This window comes from Crocodylus porosus, unplaced genomic scaffold (genome assembly GCF_001723895.1).
Source record: "Crocodylus porosus isolate Cpor-Errol unplaced genomic scaffold, CroPor_comp1, whole genome shotgun sequence".
In the NCBI taxonomy this organism is placed as follows: Eukaryota; Metazoa; Chordata; order Crocodylia; family Crocodylidae; genus Crocodylus; species Crocodylus porosus.
In genome coordinates, this window is record NW_017728886.1 from 241,597,588 (window position 1) to 241,618,665 (window position 21,078).

The following is a 21,078-nucleotide window of genomic DNA, read 5'->3' on the forward strand; positions in this document are numbered from 1 at the left end:
TATTTAATACTTAAGCAGTTTATGATCAGTGATTGGTCTGACTTCACAACATGTTGAAGCAAGTGGCATTTGGAAATATTTTCTACCCATTCTACATTGGGGGAAAAAAAAGCTGGAAAACAATTATGTTAAATGACTTCTGGTCTCACTGCAGGAACATGTGCAACCATGCTCATCCCTCCGCCCCGGGCCTCTCTGCAGTAGTCCCACCCCTTGGCAGAGAGTGGCAAAATGCGTGTTAAATAAGTTCTGCAAGCTGCAAAATCCCTTTGTCTCACTGCACTGCAATTTAAGCAGGTCCCTGCTCATGCAATACATCAACTACAGAGCCTTTCACCTCTGGGTTAGTGGTTGCTGTGGGAGGTGTATCTAAGTGTTCACAGCTTTCTAAGCAATAAGAGTCCAGAGTTACCATGTGAAAGCTCATCCTTTAGTTTAGTTTTGTTTAAATATCTATCACTAAAAGAAAACACTAATTCATATTTTCAACATGCTTTACTGTAATTGTGATTATAAAGGTTATTTCCAATAAAACACAAACAAAAAAATAAGTTAATACACAATACATTATAAACAGTATTTCACAGGGCTTGATGACTAGCACGTTCCAATAAGAATTTGCTTAAGACTTTAAAACAACAATATTCATAAAGTGTATCCACACCCATGTTTATCACACGTAACAAGATCCGAGACTCTCAACCTACACAACACATTTTTGGTTACAGTCCCCTATACACAAGACCAGTGGAATGCTTGGGCAGTTACGTATTTTAAGAGAGCGCTATGCAAGACGAGCAATACAATACATGCCAGAAGCTGCCTTGGAAGTATGATTGGTTTTTTCTTTATAAGAATTGATGCTTCAGACTACGTGGAAAGCGTTAGCATGCTTTGTAAAATACATGTGTGATACACTTAGTGGAAACAAGTCTCAATGCCATCTAGTCATCCTTCACTTTCAAACAACCTTTATGAACATGTTTTTAACTAAGTATAGTGCAAATCAAAGAGGCAAGAGCAAAATGACAGACTTTGCCTTTTACATACAATATCTCTTCTGGTATATTATGATTCTCTTCCATCCACCAACCCAACTAATTGGCACCCCATAATGGACAGTGAAATTTATGTTTTGATAGTGAAGGGCGTACGACGAAGGGTGTGTAGTGCCATCAGGCAACAGCCACGAAGCAAAGCTCCAATATTGTAGATGGGATCTGTTCCTCCTCTCTGAGTACTGAACACCCACATTACAGTTGGTACAACAGGGGCTGCTACAGCCAAAAGATCTATGAGGAAACTGGTGCTCCAGTACCTCTTCATAATGCCTGCCTGAGGGACAGTACTGACATATCTGAATGCCTCATCGTGATAGGCTCTAAAATCAAGTTCCTTCATGAAATGGTTTTCGTTAACTCCATAATCCACCTTACAGAACAAAGACTCTGTGGGAGACAAAAGGATGGCAGAATTTGGATCGCTTGGAGTTAAGTCCACTACCAGATTGGAGTCACTGAAACATGCAGCAGGAAATCCATCCCAGTCCTTAAGAGGAGAAGATGGACTCACAGGACTGATGTCTTGTGATCTAAGTATGTTTTGAATGAGCTGCTCCATATCTGGGCTGTATGGTACCACATCAGTCTGAATGGCCTGTTCCATCACCACAGTGTCATCACTTTCCTCTTCCTGGGAGAACACTACTTCATCAGGAACACTTTCAAATGCATTTTGGCTTATGGTAGAAGGTCTGGCAGCATAGCTGTAGCGGTCCTGATCACCAGATTCATGTGCAGTCGTGGTCATAATTTCTTCAAATAAATCAGTCCCAGTGGACATGTCATCGAGCAACACTCCACTGTCTGCCATCTCCTCTGTGGCTTGGTCCTCCATTACTAGGCTGTCTGCCATTTTGGAATATGTTGTTAAAGACTTACTGGGTGACCCGCACATGTACTCTAGACCCTGCTCATCCCTCAAAGAACCATTCTGAGCCATCTCCATGCTATGAAGCAAGGATTCAAGTTTCTTGTTTTGGATATTTATATCTATGAAATATTTTTGAATCCCTTTGTCCTTCTCAGCTAAGCTATTTTTCATAGTCTCAATAACCTGCTTGAGTTGCTTGATCTCTTTTCTTGCCTCCTTCAAAGCCAGCTGTGCTTCCACACGATGGCACTCTTCTTCAATCCAGTCTTCCCGCATGCGTGCCAGCTGAGACTTGAGCTCCTCTATTTCTGTTTCCCTGGAGCAAAAGCAAAATCATTTTGTTGCCCAAGAAAGTTTTAAGAATTAAATGATTTCTAGCTTTTAGTGGAGCTCAAGAGTTAGCTTACGTGACAGCTGAGCTAAGCTTGGAATTGTATAAGCAAAAGAATTAGGATTTTGAGATGCTGAAAAGTTTAGAATTAGGGGTGTCCTTGACAAATAATAAATCTCAAAACTGCAGCTGAAGTGTCTTCAGCATAAAGTTTTTTCAACTCCAGGGACAAGGAGTGTGTTTAGTTTTTTTCCATTTCTTTTTTCTTTTTAATACATTTGACACAGACTTTGTGATAGGCATCTGGCTGGGGTCATCTGACCCCAGCACTCTTTTCTGCCTAGGCAGGGGGTTGGACTCAATCTGTTGAGGTCCCTTCTGACCCTAGCATCTATGAATTTGTGACAGTTTAAGTAACAAGGATAGAAGTGCATCCTCTGACATCCTTGAAGTATGTCCTGAGGCTCTATAGGTTTCTACTCTTAGCGCTCTTGCAACTGCCTGATCAGCTGTGCTTCGCAAAGTCCTGAACTGCTTCTTACAATGTATTGCTCATTTGATTTCATTAAAACCACAGAGCCTACCCTAATTTAGAAATTGTTTAAGAAGTTTTTCTGAGAGGCTTTAAATATCAACATCGCCGCTCATTTAGTCTTTCAGTTTCCAAAAAATTAATGATTACATCTCAGCCAATTCCAAGATAGCAGCAGTGTAAATACTTCATTAAAAATAAAAGGGAAATAATCAAATTGGCAGTACTTATAATGCTTCTGCTATTCTGGAGCTAGACTGTTCTCAGCGATGGCAGATGACAGAGCAAGGAGCAACAGTCTCAAGTTGCAGCAAGGGATGTTTAGGTTGGATGCTAGGAAAAACTCTCACTAGGAGGGTGGTGAAGCACTGGAACGGGTTACCTAGAGCGGTGGTCGAATCAACCTTGGAGATTTTTAAGGCCTGGCTCAACAAAGCCCTAGCTGGAATGATCTGCTTGGGGATGGTCCTGCTTTGAGCAGGGGGTTGGACTTGATGACCTCCTGAGGTCCCTTCCATCCCTCATTTTCTATGATTTTATTTGATCAATGGAAGTATTCAGAGGGAGAGTCTATTGCACAGAGATGGTAGCAGGCAAGAAAGAGGTTGGGGCACAAACAGTAGCATAACTAGGGGAGAGGAAGTGGGGCACCAGCCGTGGGCACCGACTATTGAGGGAATGCCAGAAGGCACCCCCCTGGAAGTCTTTGCCACTGCAGGGGCAGCCTTCCATGCCTAGCCATGGGAGCTGGGCAGATGCAGCCCTGCACTAAGTGTATCTGGGGACAAGCAGAATGGTGCTTCACCCACAACCACTGGGGAGTCTTTGCTACAACAGGCACAGCCCTGTGTCCAAGAGCATATATGGGGAGGCAGGGAGCCAACGTGGCACTGGGGCACCTCCTGTGGCGCCTACACCATGGGGCTGCTGCCATCCAAATTGGTGCTGCTATACTGTGCTCGTGCCTTCACCCCAGACACTGAAGGAGCTTGTTATCCCTCTGGGCAGTGGCCCCTGTACACCACTCAGGTGTAGCTTTGGGAGGATAGCAGTGGCAGGTGCATTCACTAATGCTGCTCCATGTGCATGGGGACTACAAAGAAGTCTTGCGGGGCTGTACAATAATCTGTGCCTCACCCTTTGCCTGGGGGTGAGGTATCCTTCCCTTTGCTTCTGTACACGTTATCTATAGGGACCTGCTTTGGTACTAAATCTTAAGCCTCCCTTTATTATGCAGGAGACTGACATCCTACATCACACAACAATGCTTGCTGCTTCTTTAATTAGAGACAAATGACTATTGTGAGAACATCCACACAGAAAACACAAATGCAGGCAGGCCCACTGTGTCATAAAAGAACTTTGTTCAATGGGAAAATATGAAATGTTGTTTGCTTGTTTAAAAGGCAATTTAGAATGGGCTGTTTTGCTGCAACTTCTTGTGCTACTAGAAGTCTTCTCCTTGGGACATGATTGCAGAAAGACTAGCCTGAAACGCTCACAAAGCTGACAACCTCTGTAAGTACAGCTACATATTCATTAGCACAAACGGTTTCACGTGTAAGAGACATTGGAACAATATCACAATGACTCATACATTTGTCCTTTTAATTTTTTTTTTTAAAGCAACACCAGAAAGCAGACCACTGGCTCCTTTCCATAATTTAACTGGATAGCGTATGTTCATTGAATGAATAGCTTATGGAGCCTGCAGCAGTAGTAAACAACTTACATCAGCTTGTACCAAGCTCTGAGTTCCTGACTAAAAAAATTGCTGAAGTTGAGAACACAGAGGTGGTTAGCAGTGTTAGTCTAATGTCAGGCAGAAGATAACCTTGGAAACTAACTGGTTCAGAGGAGCATAAGCTCTCATAGGTTACAACCTACTTCATTAGAGTCATAGATTTCATAGATTTTTAGGGTCAAAAGGGACCCTAGGGGTTAGACTCTATTCGAGGCCAGCATCTAGCACAGGAGCGGGCAATTATTTTGGGCAGAAGGCCGCTTACTGAGTTTCAGCAAGTCATCAAGGGCCGCATGACAGGCAGCCCAGGGCAGATTAATATATAATTTTCTAAATTTTTTTAGGGGCCCCACGGGCCAGATAGAATGGCCTAGTGGGCTGCATCCAGCCCCCGGGCCACATTTTGCCCACCCCTGATCTAGCAGGTACTGATATATACATATCTCATCTTTGCGCAAATGTGTTTTCCTGAAAGGAGATGTACCTTTCTTGAAGCTTGCTCTCTGATTCCTTCAGTTTTGTTTTTAGGTGTCTCACTGTAACTTCTTTCTGTTGCAGGGGAGTCAAATACTGTTCGGGATTTGGTGCCTTCACGCCATGATTCTCACCACAAGATGTGTATCTCGGTGATCGTCTGGAAAAAAAGAAAAAAAAATATTTTGCAACTCTTCCTTCTTAATAAAAGAAGTATTCTGCCCAAATGCTGACTAGGACAAAGTTGAGTTTACACTTGACTCAATTTGGGGGTAGCTCATGGTAGGATTAGTCATGTAATCTGGTAAATTGAGTATCTGCCAGTTTGTGGGTACATTAATAATTTTGTTCCTTACTTGATTTTGGCTCAATAATAGGAGATCACATATCTGATTTCTAAATATAGACACTATCTCATAGGGTGGAGTTTTCTAGAAGGATATCATATGGTCACTGACAGATGCATATGATGGCTACAGCCTATGAGTGATTGAGGAAGCTACTTGGGTCGCACAGGGTTGTGTGTGTGTACATGCATGCTGAGTTTAAAAATTACACACATCCTCTCCTTCAGTTAATGGTCTGCATGTGACATCACTATACAGTCAAAACAATGACAAACTGTGATGAACTACATGCTGCCACTTGAAAGTTGTTGGCTTGGAAATGAAGTCTGACTAAAATAAACCCATCTTTTTTCTGGTGGTGAAGTGACAAAGCTTTATGGTAACATAAACATAGAATGGAGGACATTGATTTCAATTGCCCTTTGGCCAATATCACAGTCTACACCCAAGATGGGCACAAAATGTTTTGTTCTGTAATCTGGGTAACAGTCATGCAGTACAGGTTAGGAAGGATAAATTAACAGAACTACAGCTGCATTGACAGAATGAGCACTTGCCTCATAACAGGACTGCTGTCACTTCCTTTGTATGAACCTGAATTACTGCTGCTGGCTGAGGAAGCCCCACAATTCTGATGGATGTTAACAGGACTCAACTGATTTCTGCCCAGCATTGACAAAAGGTCCTTCTCACGAGAAGTGGGCAGGCTGCCTCCTGTCTTGTAGGAAGAAGTTCCATTGTTCCGTCCATAAGGGCCACGACTAAAGGGGAACAGAAATGAACGAGATTTGCTGGGTTACATTGCTTTGCACGACTCAAAAGCATTTCTTGTTTTCCCACATTCTACCAAATTAGGTATGCAAGAGCAGTTGGGAGAAAGAAGTCTCAAGTGTTTCCAGGTACCATACCTCTTTCATTGCCCTTGAAGACATAAGCCATTGCTGCCTCACATGATTCTTAACTCGGGCTAGGCAAAAGAGGCACCAACTGGTTGGGGCAGGGACATAAAGTGGCTGCTGCTGGCAGCTTCGCGATAGTCTGACAGACTGAAATTGCTGCTGCCCCTGTGCCCTGGGTGCCCAGTTGTATCTTTATGCTACTGAGACAGGGACAACTACAGCATTCTCATTCTTTTTTGCTTATGATTTCTGTTGCTTCTGCCCTGCTGTCACAATCCCATTGCACTCCTATATTAGTGAACTACGCTTTTCAGTTACCCAGTATATATTCAATCTAGGTGATTAGAGGCTGCAGTCCATTTTGCTATTTACCAGGTCTAAAAGACTCAGATTTGAGTTTCTTCAGTCAGGTTTGTAGCAGGATACCTGTCTGTGAAGCCCAGGCAATTAAGGTGTGTAGCAGAACTTGTCATGGCTTTTAGCAGGTGTCATGAGAAATCATAATGCACAGTGAAGAGAGATTTTGCTTGAATTACTTTGTCTCCTGCCAGACTGAATGGTTTGGCTGTCAGTGGGTGCATCTACACATGCGTATGTATGTATTGCAATAAATGCCAGCACATACCACACCAGTGTTTGCTCCCAGGTGCTGCATTTACACACGTGCCCAGGACTGCAGCTAGCAATGGATCCGGGGGAGTCACCCTGCCAGATTGGGGCTGCTCCAGCCTGGCTCTACGTGCTGCAGAGGACCTGGCTGGGGCACAAAGGGTGCTTCAGTGCGGGGGCTAGCTGGCAGGCAACTTCTGCATTGAAACACCCTCATGCCCCAGCCAGCCGGGTCAGTATCTACACATGCGTTGCTGTGCATGAAAACATTCCACAACAGGTTACTTGTATTTATAAGTTCTATCCTGCTGTGGAGTTGATTAGTTTCCTGCAGCCTAATAGGCCTGCACATGTAGATGCTAAGACATTTACTGTGGAGCTAGTTAGTGAACTGCACAGTAAATGTCTCATGTAGATGCAGCCACTGCCAGTCGTTACCTACTTAGAAGTTGTCTGAATGGGGCTGAGGAATGCTACATTTATATTACTTTTTGTTTATTTTAAAAGGGCGTAGTACTTGGAGAGCTTCTGCTTTCTCCCAGACCCTTTCAAACCTACAAATCCTTCCTTCTCCAGTCTTAAAAACAAATTCATTTTTTCTGCCTGTGTGCATGTGAGGGAGAGAGAACACGTGCAATTCTGGTCACTGCTCTTGACTTCCAAGGAAGTGTGGCACTCCAAAAACACCTTTTAAAGTTACTCTTTGATTTGTATACTTTTCTGTTCACTTTCACAAATCCTCAGCACTCCCACTCTTGCTCCTGCAAGTTGTTTTTCTAAACTGTAATAAGAAGTGAAATCACTTTATGCTTTAAAGGAAAAAAGAACAAAAGCAGGCAGCAGTAGAGCAATATGTAATGTATAAATGAAAACATCACAGAAATTCTAATGCCAACATCTCTTCTAAAAATTGTCTGAACTGGTTTCCTCCCTCTGCTGAAAATGGAACACTTTATAAGGAACAGATGGTTGAATTGCTGCACTGCAAGCCAGCATCCCAGTGCTGTGGTTTGGGTGGCTTTATACAGCGCTTACACTGAAGTGCCTGACTGAGAGTTATGATATCACTGCAACGTTACAGAATTAAGTGACATGATTGCATCCAATGGCTTTTTAAAAATTGGTAGGAGCATTTTAAATGCTAAAATTTTAAATAAAGATGTATCTGTAGGAACACTGTACAAGACTTCTGGTCACCTTTTGATCTAGTATCCCTTGATATAGTTGTGGAAAAATTGGAAGACTGTGGACTTAACTGCTCAACAGTTCAGTGGGTAGAAAACAGCTGCATGGTAGGACCCAGAGAGTTCTCATGAATGGATCTGTCGTCCTGGTGAGAAGTGACCAGTGGTGTCCCTTGGCGGTCTGTGCTTGGACCAGTGCTTTTCAACATCTATATCAATGATTTGGATGTGGGTGTGAAAAGCTTGCTGGCCAAGTTTGTGGACCACACCAAGTTATGGGGGAACACGGTCATGCCAGAAGATAGGCTGCAGATACAGGCAGACCTGGACAGGCTGGAGAGCTGGGCGGACCGGAACCGGATGAAGTTCAACACTCAGAAGTGTAAGGTGCTCCATCTGGGGGAAAACAATCCCCAATGTACCTACAGACTTGGTGGTGATAATTTAACTTGCACCACGGCTGCAAGGGACCTAGGATCAACCATCATATGAATGTGAGCTGGCAGTGCAATGCTGTGACCAGCAGGGCAAACAAAATACCGGCACTGGTGAGACCGCAGCTGGAGTACTGCATCCAGTTCTGGGCACCGCACTTCAACATGAACATGGAAGAACTTGAGAGGGTCCAAAGAAGAGTCACCTGTATGATCAGGGACTTGCAAGACAAGCCATACAAGGAGATGCTGGGAGACTTGGGCCTCTTCAGTCTACAGAAGAGAAGGCGGAGAGGGGACTTGGTAGCGGCTTACCATTAAACGCATTAGTGGAGTAGATAAAGAACTTGGTGAACAGCTGTTCACCAGGGCACCCCTGAGGAAGACCAGGAGCAATGGTTACAAACTCCTGGAAAGCCACTTCAGGCTCAATTCCAGAAAAACTCCTTCCCAGTCAGGGTGTCCAGACTGTGGAATAAACTTCCTCTAGCTGTGGTGCAGTCACCTACCCTGGAAATCTTCCAAAGGAGACTGGACAGTCACCTCGCTGGAGTCACTTGACCCCAGTTGTCTTTTCCTGCCTAGTGCAGGGGGACTGGACCCAATGATCTACAAGGTCCCTTCCAGCCCCTAACAATGTATGAATCTATGAACCTTGAGAGAGGATCAGACTGGTTGTTTTCCTAACAATATTTAAAATTACATAATAATAAGAAATAAAGTAGTTTTAGGACTACATTGTTAGATTTAAAGTAAAACTCTTCTGTTTCAATTGCTCCTTAGATAAAGTATTAACAAACCTAAGATGCTGTTTATTTGTAACCTCAGAGAGATTAGAACCTCTCTGTTTTTCCCAATCACAGATGATCACGCATGACCTGAGCATATGGGTATCGTGCTGTCCCTCTGCTCTGCTTGTCAGCTCCAGCCCTGTAATTCCATAACAAGCAGGAAACTAGCCCTGTCAAGTGCAGGCCTCCCTGCCCACTTAAAAAGCCTGAAACCATCAGGTGCTGCGTGGGCAGAACAGAATGTGCACACGGCTATTCAAAAGAACTCAGCACCCACAAGCTGCTGGGGTTTGCATCTTACACATGATGCGGAGGTAACGTCCAGCAATAGTTCCTGAAAGGCAGGTTTCATTATACACCTTTAATGCAATCTCCAGTTTTATAAATATTTATGCAAAGAGATGGAACTAGATGGTTAGAAATGAGTCCTAAAGACACAAGTATCAACTTTTATGTTTCAACAAATAATATCGTGATTATGCAAGGTACATGTGGAGCTGACAATTTGTCACAGCAAGAAAACAAGTGATAGGACCAGAAAGTTAAGATTAATTGGCTAGAATGGCTGCAGTTAACTAAGCGAATATCCAGCTGTTTCCCTGTCTTTCCCGTCTAAGCGTTTTTATCCATTTGTCATAATCAAAAAGGGATTGTATGAATAAATGTTTCTGTCGGTCAGATGATCCTACTGGATTCTCTAAATACAGTATTTTTGTTCTCTTTTGTTCTCTCAATCACAAGTTAAGTCAGTGTCACTGCTGCCAAAATCTTGCCTCTGTTGCAAACTGTTCTTAAAGATACAGGAAAGAAAGGGTAAGTTTATTTTAAAAAAAAAACAAAGAAAAAAAAAGTAAAGCCTCTCTCTATCCTAAGCAACACTCAATGTATAGGATTAACTGCCTTGCTTACTTGCGAGTGAATGAGGATCTTTTGCTCCCAGCAGCAGACATATGGACCTCAGGAGCTGAAATACTGCCTGTGCTGCTTGAAGAGCTAAAATCAGCTTCGCTCCCTAAAAATGAAAAGGAAACAGTAAAATCATGATGGAAATTATAACTCAAAGATTGTTGTGCTGTTTTTCAAAGTCACAGTGAATCATAGTCATCCTTCCTTTGCAGGTCCCATATGAAGTTTTTAAGTTAGCCTGGTTTTTCGTACACCCACAAAGAGAAATTGTGACATATTCAAGAATTTCAACATTTCCTCAATAATAGGAAGATACAGGACACAACTTCCATTCTGCAAAGGATGTTTGAGAACAAGGCTGTAAATATTTACTACAGAAACATATCTGGCTTCGAACAGGGACATCTGAATGGGTCATTATGCTTTCAAGCGCAGTTACTCAAACAAACAGCTGGGTGTTTTGGGTTTTTTTTCTTTTCTCACTTGACACAATATAAAAATACATTTATGGTGAGAGGAAGAAACACAAATCAGCTCTTCTATTCCTGGATTTTGAAATGTTTGTAAACTATAAGACCATGTGTGGGTGTAGGACTTAATCTGGCAGAGAGAACTAGTAAAACGATTCTAATTGCTTCTAAAGAAATCCAGTAACGATGCTTGTCTCTAGCTTACTGTTTTGGTGTTAAGCCATGGTATCTGATTACTGACTTTCCATGGCTTATAGTTTTTATTTTCCAGCCCCTGTTCTCTAAAAGAAAACTGTGCTCATTTTGCTTAGCTCAGCAAAAGGAAAACTGACTGTAGAAAGTTGCTTCAAAATTTTGGGGGGAAAAAATAGAAAAAAAATTGTTTTGAGGATTATTTTCAGTTTATCACTCAAGTGACATAGCCATGTAGCTTACTGAGGAAAGCCATTTGCTGAAAAAAGATGTCATCCACATTCTAGTTCTATGGAAGGTAGTGGAAATAATTTTCCAACTTGCTTTAATAATGGCCTATCATCCAGAGGAACTACTCCTACAGGTGGAGCATCTTTCTTCTACAGATCCTAAAGCACTTTATAGCTATTCCCTGAGCCCTGGAACACCCAAATTATATGCTGATAGACTAAGCTGGGAGTGGTGATTTATTTAGTGTCATGGAGCAAGGCATTGGCAGAGGTAGAAAGGATGAATTTGTACCTGCCTATGCCAGTTCTTTGTTGGTAGATGAATTCATCTCTCTGGGGAGGATAAAACAAGTAGGTGCCTTGCACACTGTTCCACAATGTTTGCCCAACAGAAAGTGAGGCTTTGCACTGAGACGTAAACACCATAGGAAACATGATGGTAAAGCCCACTGAATGATTTACCCTCTGGTCCCTGCTCTCTAGCTGCAGCATCCAGTTCTGTTGATTGCTGCCCCATCTCCCAGTGTGAGGGTCACGGGCACACTGTGCTGCTTGCTGAAGCGTCTATTCTCAAGGTACTTGAGGTACTTCCCTGCCTCCCCACAAGTCCAAGGGTTCATAGATATACAAAAGATTTGCTAGATATCATGTACTGGTTAGGAGCAGGGGGAAAAAAAATCACACCCCCAACAGACACAGTAACATCCATAATGTGGATATGATTATACCACCAAAACGTCCTTATCAGCTTGCAGGCTTCCTTTATACCACCAGAAGAACTCTAACTGCTACAGACTGTATCTCCACACAAGGGGAGAGGGAGGTCCTGGGGCAGGGGCCTTGTCAATATAGTGTAGATTGAAAGACTTCAGGGTTTCTCAGGTTGTTAAATCTTCATAGAACAGGGTGGCAGCTCATGATATTTTCCTATGCTCCCAAGTGCTCTATCCTGGAAAATTACATTGTTAGAACATGTGTTAACTGATGTGACATTAAACATGAAGCAGCACTAGGCTAGCCAAGGACTGCTGTGTTTCACAGCATTTCAGCTGCATATGGTTAAAATGGACTTTCATGCATGCTCTGACGTGGTGTAATTTTCCAGTGTACACAAGGCTCCTAGAGTTGGATAGGATCTCCCTCCATCCTTCAGATGCAAGGCCAGTTGGCACAAAGAACACTGACCAGGCTCATTCGCTTCCTGTCCTGGGAACCTCTAACGCTGCTGGGTTCAGCAGAATGGGGCAGTGTTTCATTTCCTTTTTTTTTTTAAGTTACAGACCTATATGCTGTGACAGGGGTCAGTTTGCCACACAAAGGAATTCACAGAAAAACAAAAACCTTACACACAAGCCCAGCAGTTTTCATTGCTGCTTGTGAAGAGGACAATTCAGGGAGGGGCCCATTTTATGGGAATTAAGGGAGGGATTGTTTATGGGCTTTTAGTGCTTGGCCTCCTTTCTGTTTTCCCACTAGCCCCTTGCTAAAGCTAATAATTTGAATCCAGGGGAATAATGGACAGATGCCATTTCTCTAACCAACAGTCAGCATGAGTGCGTCCACCCTGTACAGCTCTTCTGTACCAGCTAAAAAGGCCAGAGGGACATAAAAGGGATCTGAAAGCCCCAGTTCCAGCCTGGGGAGGACATCCTACATTATAAGTGTGGAGGCAGAGGCTGTTCTCTGCAAGTCTTGCTGCAGCGTGTGCCATAGCCTGACTAGGAGGAAGAGATGCCAGAATAGGCAACACCACAGCCCAGAGTGTTGCTGCTTAGAAATGTCCATCAGGTGCCTTGCCCACACCCAGCCCAGGATTTGGAAGAGGCAAAGGAAACTTAAAACTATTACAAGTCCCATCCCTCTGGGCTGGGCTTCTGATTAGGCACAGCACAGAACCTTCCCCTCCACGTGCAACAGTGTCGTGAGGGCACTTGGCTGAGTTCAAGGAAGAGCAGTGTACAGCCTAATTCTTGAAAAGCAACTCCTGCAAATGGAATTGCAGGCTCCAGTTTTATTGTTTCCACCTGACTCCATAGTAAACACATGTGGTCTGCATGTTAGTGGACTACCTCTCTGACTGCCACGTCTGCAAACAAACGAGGCTCCTGGCAATCCACTTGGCTACATGCCCAGCCAGCCAGAAACAAAGGTAGAGGAAACAAAAGGAGGGAGAGGAAACAAAACTGTTTGTTGCACTGGACACAAAGGCAGGAGTTACTGATCCCCTCCTAGCAGAAATGGGACAGAAATGGAAATAGGACAGAATGTGAAAGCCACAACAGAGCTCCCTTAGTGACAAAACACCCTCCACATTCCTATTTCCTAATGTCCTCGACATAGGTATTTTGTAACTGTAGAGGATACCTCTTATGTGTGCAAATAATTAGGGATATAATTATTTTACCAACAGGCTAGGGCAGGAAAACAAATCAGGAACTTTATCTACCTCTCACACCCCCCCAAACCACTGCTGTGCTCACAAGATGTCACAGGCTTTCAAGAGCAGTCTTGGCTTCTACTCATGGTGAGAGTTTGACAAGTGTAGTCTCTGATTAAGTGGACCACATCAAAATCCGAACTTGCTACTGAGAGTGTTTCAAGGAAGCATGTCTTAATAATACCCCCTGCCTAACCCATTTTACTTGGAGTGAAGGGCCTTGAAGGGCTGCCAAACTAGGTATTGCAGATTAGATTTAGCAGGGCTTGAAAACCAAGCATCTCCAATTCTGAGATTTCTGGAAGACTTGTGCTTCTGGAGCTGGCAGCTGTTTCCACTGAGCAAGGGTTAATCTTTCTGGACCCAATTCCACAAATGCGTGCTTAACTTTGAGCACATACAGTGATTCATGCTTAATATTAAGCATGTGCACCTTTATGTTTAAGAGCTTCATACATGTCAAAGGCACCAAATAACTAAGAAAGGCAGGCTCAGCGTTCAGGCTAGTGCTGCGTGTAAAGCAAGCTTGCGTATAATGTTATGATGAGACTTTAAAAAGCCCTCCCCTCCATACATAAGATATCTCTGATTAAGGCAACAAGGCAATTAATTACATGTTCTAGTACAGACATTAACTCACTCCCGTAGGCAAGTGTTATCTCTGTCTGACAGACTTGGTAACAGAGAGATGAAGCAGCTTGCCCCTTGCCACACAGCAACCCTTCAAACCCAGGGGTTTCTGATTCAGCCAGTGACTGCTCTCCAGACTCCAGTAGCTTAGATGTGTCAAAGAGATATGTTGAATGCAGCCACAAATACTGAATCCAAATGCTCACAAGTCTAAATGGCAGAAGAGCCTAAAAAGCTGCCCTAAATCACTCCAATACACCTGACTAAAAAAATTGCTGAAGTTGAGAACACAGAGGTGGTTAGCAGTGTTAGTCTAATGTCAGGCAGAAGATAGGGCATGGTGGCACCTTGGAGACTAACTGGCTCAGAGGAGCATGAGCTGTCATAGGTTCAGAGGTTTCTTTATTTCAGTTGGCAGGATCATACCAGCTGTTCTACGGTATAAAACAAACTCAAGGCTGCAGACATGTATGTTTCTTTGAAATGCATTTGCACACTTTTTTGCATGCATCAGACACTTGGGAATCCGACGACTGCAGGCATACTGGCTCCCACTGCTGAGCGTGCTGCTATATAAAGGCTTGAGCCACATGCACATCATTTGATGCTGGAAGGAGCACTGCTCTGGATTCTGATTGCCTAGCAACAGGCCCCCACATAGCTGTGCAGACACACAGCATGTGGAAAAAGCACAGCGCTATGCTCAGGAGCAGCACAGGACTCGGGACAGGTGGAACGCTGCAGTGGCGCTGCTTAGTGATGGCCAACAGGTCACTGACTTCCAGCTTGCTTTTAAACCAAACAAACAATACTACTTTCATGTTTTGAATGAATATATGAGATGCTCATATGAGAACATGTGAAGTCATCTACACCAGTGGTGCTCAAGTTTTTGGTCCCATGGACCAAAGCAAGTAAGTCCCAGGCACCAGGATTGGACCCCACGCTGCCTCTGCTCATCCCCACATGCCTGAACAGGGCCCGTTCAGCCTCGACTAGCCCCCTCACTGGCCATGCATGCCAGGATTGGGTTCTGTGCCATCCTGTGAGCCCAATCCAGCTCACATCATGCTATCAACAGAACATGCAAATAGTATTTGGAACTTTCTTACAGCGGGAATAGGTTTCTCTATAGGATTCATCACTATCATATCCAAGCACAGAAATATATAAACACTGTATTACCATACAGTGTATTATTACAGCTATGTATTGGAAATAATACCTATAGCCATAAAAATGTGTAGGTATTATGTAGAAAAAAATATACATGCATACACAGAAGGTACAGACGTTTATTCAACCTAGGTATCCACCCACTGTATGATTTTATATGTATTCATTACCTTAAGCACATTCATGTTGTTAAAACTGTAATTGAAGCTTTAGCTTATTAATCTTTTTGCTTTTGTAAATCTGGATGAAAAGCCTGAAGCTCCATGAGGTGTTTTATTTCCTTATCTATATGCCAATATTAAGAATCTTGATGGAGCAATGGTCTCAAGTTGCAGCAAAGGAGGTGTATGTTAGATATTAGGAAAAGCTTTCTCACTAGGAGGGTAGTAAAACACTGGAACAGAGGTTGTGGAATCTCGATCCTTGGAGGTTTTTAAGACCGGGCTAGACAAAGCCTTGGCTGGGATAATCTAGCTGGGGATGGTCCTGCTTTGAGCAGGGGGTTGGACTAGATGACCAACCTCCTGACATCTCTTCCAACCCTTATTTTCTATGATTCTAAAAGGGAAAAGATAAAACCAGAATTTTTTTCAACAACACAGACAGATGAGCTATGGGATACAATTGCTCTGACTCAGTGTTATCCTGTGACCCTGTTATTATGTAACCATCTTTTGTATGTTATTCTTACAGCTCTTTCAAAACTGGCATGCAGCTGTGACTGTGCATAAGCCAGAGATCTTGCTTATGTGGTGAATCCATTCTAAAGAGCAACTTTGATATTAGGTTTGGCCTATGCTCATTTTATATATTTTATATCCAATGGGTGTATGTGTATAGCTGACGTGCTATAAATAACAGCACTGATACAAGAGGCACATTAGCTTTAAGACTGAAAGTACTTAAATTCTTTGAAGCTTACCTGGATTGAAAAAATGCCCAGCTCTAGTATCAATAAAATTACTCCAAATGTACACAGGTTCTCAGCCAGTCCCATACAGCAAATAAAAAGTAATTAAATGAAACTCTGTCTCTGTAGATAGTTTTATTTAAAGCCCCCAAGGGAAGAGATAGGACCTGATTATATACGAAGGTCCAGTGAAGCCATTAGAAGCAGCTGGAGCAGTGAAGAGAGTATAATTACTGTGGATGCTGTTTGGAAGGATTTTTGAAGATGCTACAGAATTTATTTAGAAATCAAGCAGTTCACAAAGTAAGGAGCTACATCATTAACACAGGTGATGAACAACAGCTGGGTGAAGCCCCCCCCCCCATCCCCCACTGTGCAATCTTAGATAGCCTGCCCCAAAATATGGGCTTGTAAGATAGTGCCCCCCAATGGACTCTCTTGCCATGGGAGAGAGGCATCTGAGGTTCCACTCCCTGCTGTCAAGACTGCTTTTGCGTTTTACATTGTCTCCTCCTGGTCAGTGCCCTGCCTGCTAGGCAACAAGCCTTCTCCTCTTTCTGGTCCCATTAATCCTGAATTCTTAGCTGCAAAAAGGCCCAGTTCAAGATGGGCAATGCAGACTGTGCCCCAACATCTAGTCTCGTAGTCAGGATGCCTTTTCAGAATGTAAGAAATGTGGGTTTGACTTTCCTCAGGCTAAGGACACTGATGTTGCTGTCCTCCTTCCTGGACAAGTGCTCGAGTCACAAAACTATTATATAAATGGAGGATGGCCGCATTGGCCTCACTACCACCAGCTATGTCTAAACGACAAATCTGAGTCAGGTGCCTGTACCCAAGATGATGGTGTAGGTGTCAAAATCCAAGAGGCTCTAGGCTGTGAATTTCAGTTTTATGAAATCCAATCCTAGAGCCAGGCAACTAGGAGTTAGGTGTGGTGAGGCTCATCACAGATCCCTTGTCAGCATGGGTCCCATCCCTGCTCAGATCAGGGTACCACTGGACATATCCAGAAGCAGAACTGCACGTACTTCTAGGATTAGCTGGGTATTGAATGGAGGTTTTCTGGATCAGTTTTGGATTTGGGGTCCTAAACACTGCCTCAATTTTTTAATGGATCTGGCCCCAAGTGCCACCTCTGTCCAGGATTTTCAATCAGAAACTCTCCTGTACAGTTAATAATAAAAGATATCAGATTTACCCAAAGAACCTTGCCTGTCCTCTACAGTTAAACACCTAGGCCAGCCCTTTCTCACAGAGGAAGAAGGGTAAGTACTGCTGATAGTCCTGTCTTCAAAGCACTTTCCCGGGAGATGGAGACCTATTCCAAACATCCACTCCACCTGATTTGGAGCAGGGACTCAAACACAGGTTTCCAGACTGCTCTAGTCACCAAGCTGTTGAGTACTATGGGGTGAGTGGCTCTGAAACTTGAGTGAGTTGGCAAATGCATGGCATACTTGCTACAGTTTCTTGCCCTTCACTAATTCTGCAGCCAATGGAAAACATCTTGAGTAGATAACCTCTGTGACCTGACAAAGCAGGGGAACCAGACTGCTTAAACGGGCAGTAGATAACCTATGTGATCTAAGAAAGCAGAAAAATACAGATTAGACTTCAAAGTGAACAGTAGGCACTTTTCAAACAGTGCCACCCATACCATAAACACAATTAAAACTATGAAAACCAGGGACACTATAGAACAGCTACAGATAAATATCCTGAGAGGGGCAAAAGACTTGCCATTGATGAGGCAACCAAGGGGGGGAAAAGGGTGCAGATCACCCATAAAAGAGCAAGCAACAATGAGAACTGTGGCCCTCCATCTCCAAACCCCTACCAAGAAGAACTGCAGACCCCAGAAAAACTTCTGAATGCCTGGCTGCAGAACGACACTGTCCTAGGGACTACATAAGACTTATGCAAAGTTTCTGTTGCTGCTTTACATAACCTCTCTCTTCAGACAATGGATTGTTCTTGTTGAGGCCATTTTCATGACTTCAGTGCCACCACTTAAGTTCTAATGCTAAGTTTAGGTAAGACGTGGAGTACAAGCTGTGTTAGGAATAGGCAGCAGAGCTCTGGGACTATGCCACAGCACAGCTTTTCCCATTGAGATCCTTCATTTATCTTATATGTTTTATCTACATTTATTTTACAGGATCGCCTCAATCCTGACTATGGGATATGTGATCTAAACTCAACTTTTTTTTTTTGCTTTGATCTTTGTTCATTCTGCTTATCTCCTTTCCTTGTTTTGGAAAAAGTAGGTATGTCATCTCCTTATAATACAACCAAAATCCCTCTCATTAAGCAAACTTATACAGGACCATCTTGCTGGCATCTTTTTCTTGATGCTGTGATTATATTTTGAAATACGTGAGTGCACTTTATGGAAGCACTGGATGATTTGCTACCCTGAGGATCTAAGACTGAATACAAAATACTACCTATGTACACCATAAAATTCTGTAATATTAACCAATCATAGTCTTTCCTGCAATCATTGGTTGCTAGAACTGAATTTGGGTATTTTCATTGTGTAATATATTCTCTACAATGAGTTATAGCATGAGTTTGTGTTTTTTTCAAGCATGGTTTTACTCTGCCAATCCAGAGTTCCTACAAGCAATGTCAGACCAGACCAAGATTTAAAGTCAGTCATTTTTTTCTCTTCATTTTAATACAGGTTAAACAGGTTCCCTTTGTAGAAGTCTACACGACCTAAATATTTTGCACTACTATATGTAACTTCAACTGTGCTCACAATAGTTTAACAAGAGGCTCCCATGAAATTTTCTGTCTCACACTATAATAACCCCATCCTTGTCCTACAGGAATATGTTCACACAGCAGAAAGACAGAATCCGAAAAATCTGTTGGTTGGCCCATTTAAATAAAAATGTTCTCATTGGCATAAAGGAGATAGGAAGCAGCCTCTTGGCCAACAAGTATTTTAACTGCTCTCCAGAAGAAATACTGAGGCTCAGTTAGGAAAATTTATTGGCAGTGTTGATATAAATGTAATGAATACTCAAGCTGTAGTTTAGAGAGTGTGCATGTGAGAGTAAAAGCATACATGTGCACACACATGCCTACGTCCTTTGTAAGTTGGTGTGTAACCTAAGAACGTTTGGGAGTATACCTGTTATTTAGTGACTATAAAGTATTTCAAAGGAAACTGATAGGCTTGTCAGAAATATTTTTACGATCTCAGCAGTATTACCTCTGGCAAAGATGATTTAGCAACACACAGCAGAGAAATGAACTCTTTTTCAGAGACTAGGAAAACATTCCAACTTTCTGTTCAGTTTGGGGGCAGAATTTTATTGGAGTGTTTCCAGGAGCTCTTCTGACACATCCCTCAATCTACTTCCGATAAGAAAAGACCAGAGAGGCTAAGGTCCAATTTATGTCGATTAAATGCAGAGTACATCTGTCTAGTACACACACAATGTATAAAAACACATGCAAACTTTCCTATGTTAAAAGTGTTCAATCACCTTTAATATGAGTAATGTGTTTTTAATTACAATATATATAAAACATGTTAAATCAGTTTGCCATGTTTTTTTCCAATGAGCAGAAAACACTGGAATGAGAAAGATATCTAGGAAGCAACTAAACTAAACAAATCAAAAGGTCCAAGGACAACAGAGCAACATTTTTCATAATCAAGTATTTCCTGACTATCAGTCCACATACTGAAACCATTAAGGAAGCTAATTTAGTTCTTCATTCAAATGTCATTTATAGAAAAGAAAAAAAACAAAAAGCAGTGATCAGTTAACTACATTTTATTTTCAGTCTAATGAAATCAAGGCAATTTCTAGGTAAAGGCCAATAGAACATAGGCTGCTCCTGCCATTGCTTCTTAATTTTGCTCAGTAGCACAGCACTAATGAGCACTAATTACAAAGACACCAAGACTGTGCTTTTCAGCCTATTAATCCTTTATGGTTTATAGTCACATTATATCTTTTTGTCAATTCCAGAAAGCCAATTTCTTTTCTAGATTCAGGGAGTTAATAGCTTTTTATTGACTGAGTTCCAAAAATTAGGCCAATAAGAACTATAACGAAATGACTCACTCCTAAGAATGAGAGTTTAAATTTTCATAAAATGTGAAACAAGGTCATAGTTATACTGCATCTAACTTCCTCCCAGAGAGCCAAAGCGAAGCATACCCCTCGGCATCAAACCCAGAAACGAGATGAAGCACCCTGAGGCTGCTCCTGGTACAGCTTTTAAGATGTCCACCCTGGCATGCTTGAAAGTGGCAGCAAGGCATGCGTTCAAGGTGGCTTCATTGTCATGTCTCTGGGTTTGGTGTTCTGAGACAAACCAGCTGAGTGAGCTATGCGGCTCAGCAGTGCTCTCCTGAAACATGTAGACATGCTCCCAGTCTTCAGAGTTTTGATATTTTAAAAATAAAATCCAGTAAAAATTCTTGCAACACTATAAATAAGATGCATTTAAAAAACAGCTCCTATGATTTTATGATACATCATAGAAGAGACACATGTAACTATACAACATGCACCTGAAAAAAGTATGGCCCATTAGTTAAGGCCAAGGGGCTAGATCTAGAGAAGGATTTAAATACCTAATTCCTGCCTAACCCAACTTTAGTCACCTAATTCCAAACCTGTGATTCTGAAATGCCACAGCTACCAAGTGTGGAAGTGGCCAACATAAGCAGGACTGGACAACTTTAACCATTGAGCATCTAAGAATTAGTCTAAACCATCCTTTTGATCTGGTATCCCACGATCACCTCTTGGCCAAACTGCCCAGTTGTGGCCTTGGCTCCACCACGATCCACTGGCTGGGAAATTGGCTTCGTGGTC

At 42.6% G+C, this 21,078-nt stretch overlaps 1 protein-coding gene across 1 annotated transcript in view; it reads right to left on the bottom strand.

The window, feature by feature from the left end:
- Positions 1-476: 476 nt before the first annotated feature.
- Positions 477-21,078, bottom strand: part of SYBU (syntabulin) — a 32,156-nt gene continuing 11,554 nt past the window's right edge. Inside the window, exons 2-5 of the mRNA XM_019552016.1 lie at positions 10,187-10,289; positions 5,918-6,121; positions 5,024-5,173; positions 477-2,248 (exon numbers count right to left, since the gene is read on the bottom strand). Coding sequence (XP_019407561.1) covers positions 1,129-2,248; positions 5,024-5,173; positions 5,918-6,121; positions 10,187-10,227 — 1,515 coding nt within the window. The 5' untranslated portion in view covers positions 10,228-10,289 and the 3' untranslated portion in view covers positions 477-1,128. The remainder of the gene's footprint in view (positions 2,249-5,023; positions 5,174-5,917; positions 6,122-10,186; positions 10,290-21,078) is intronic.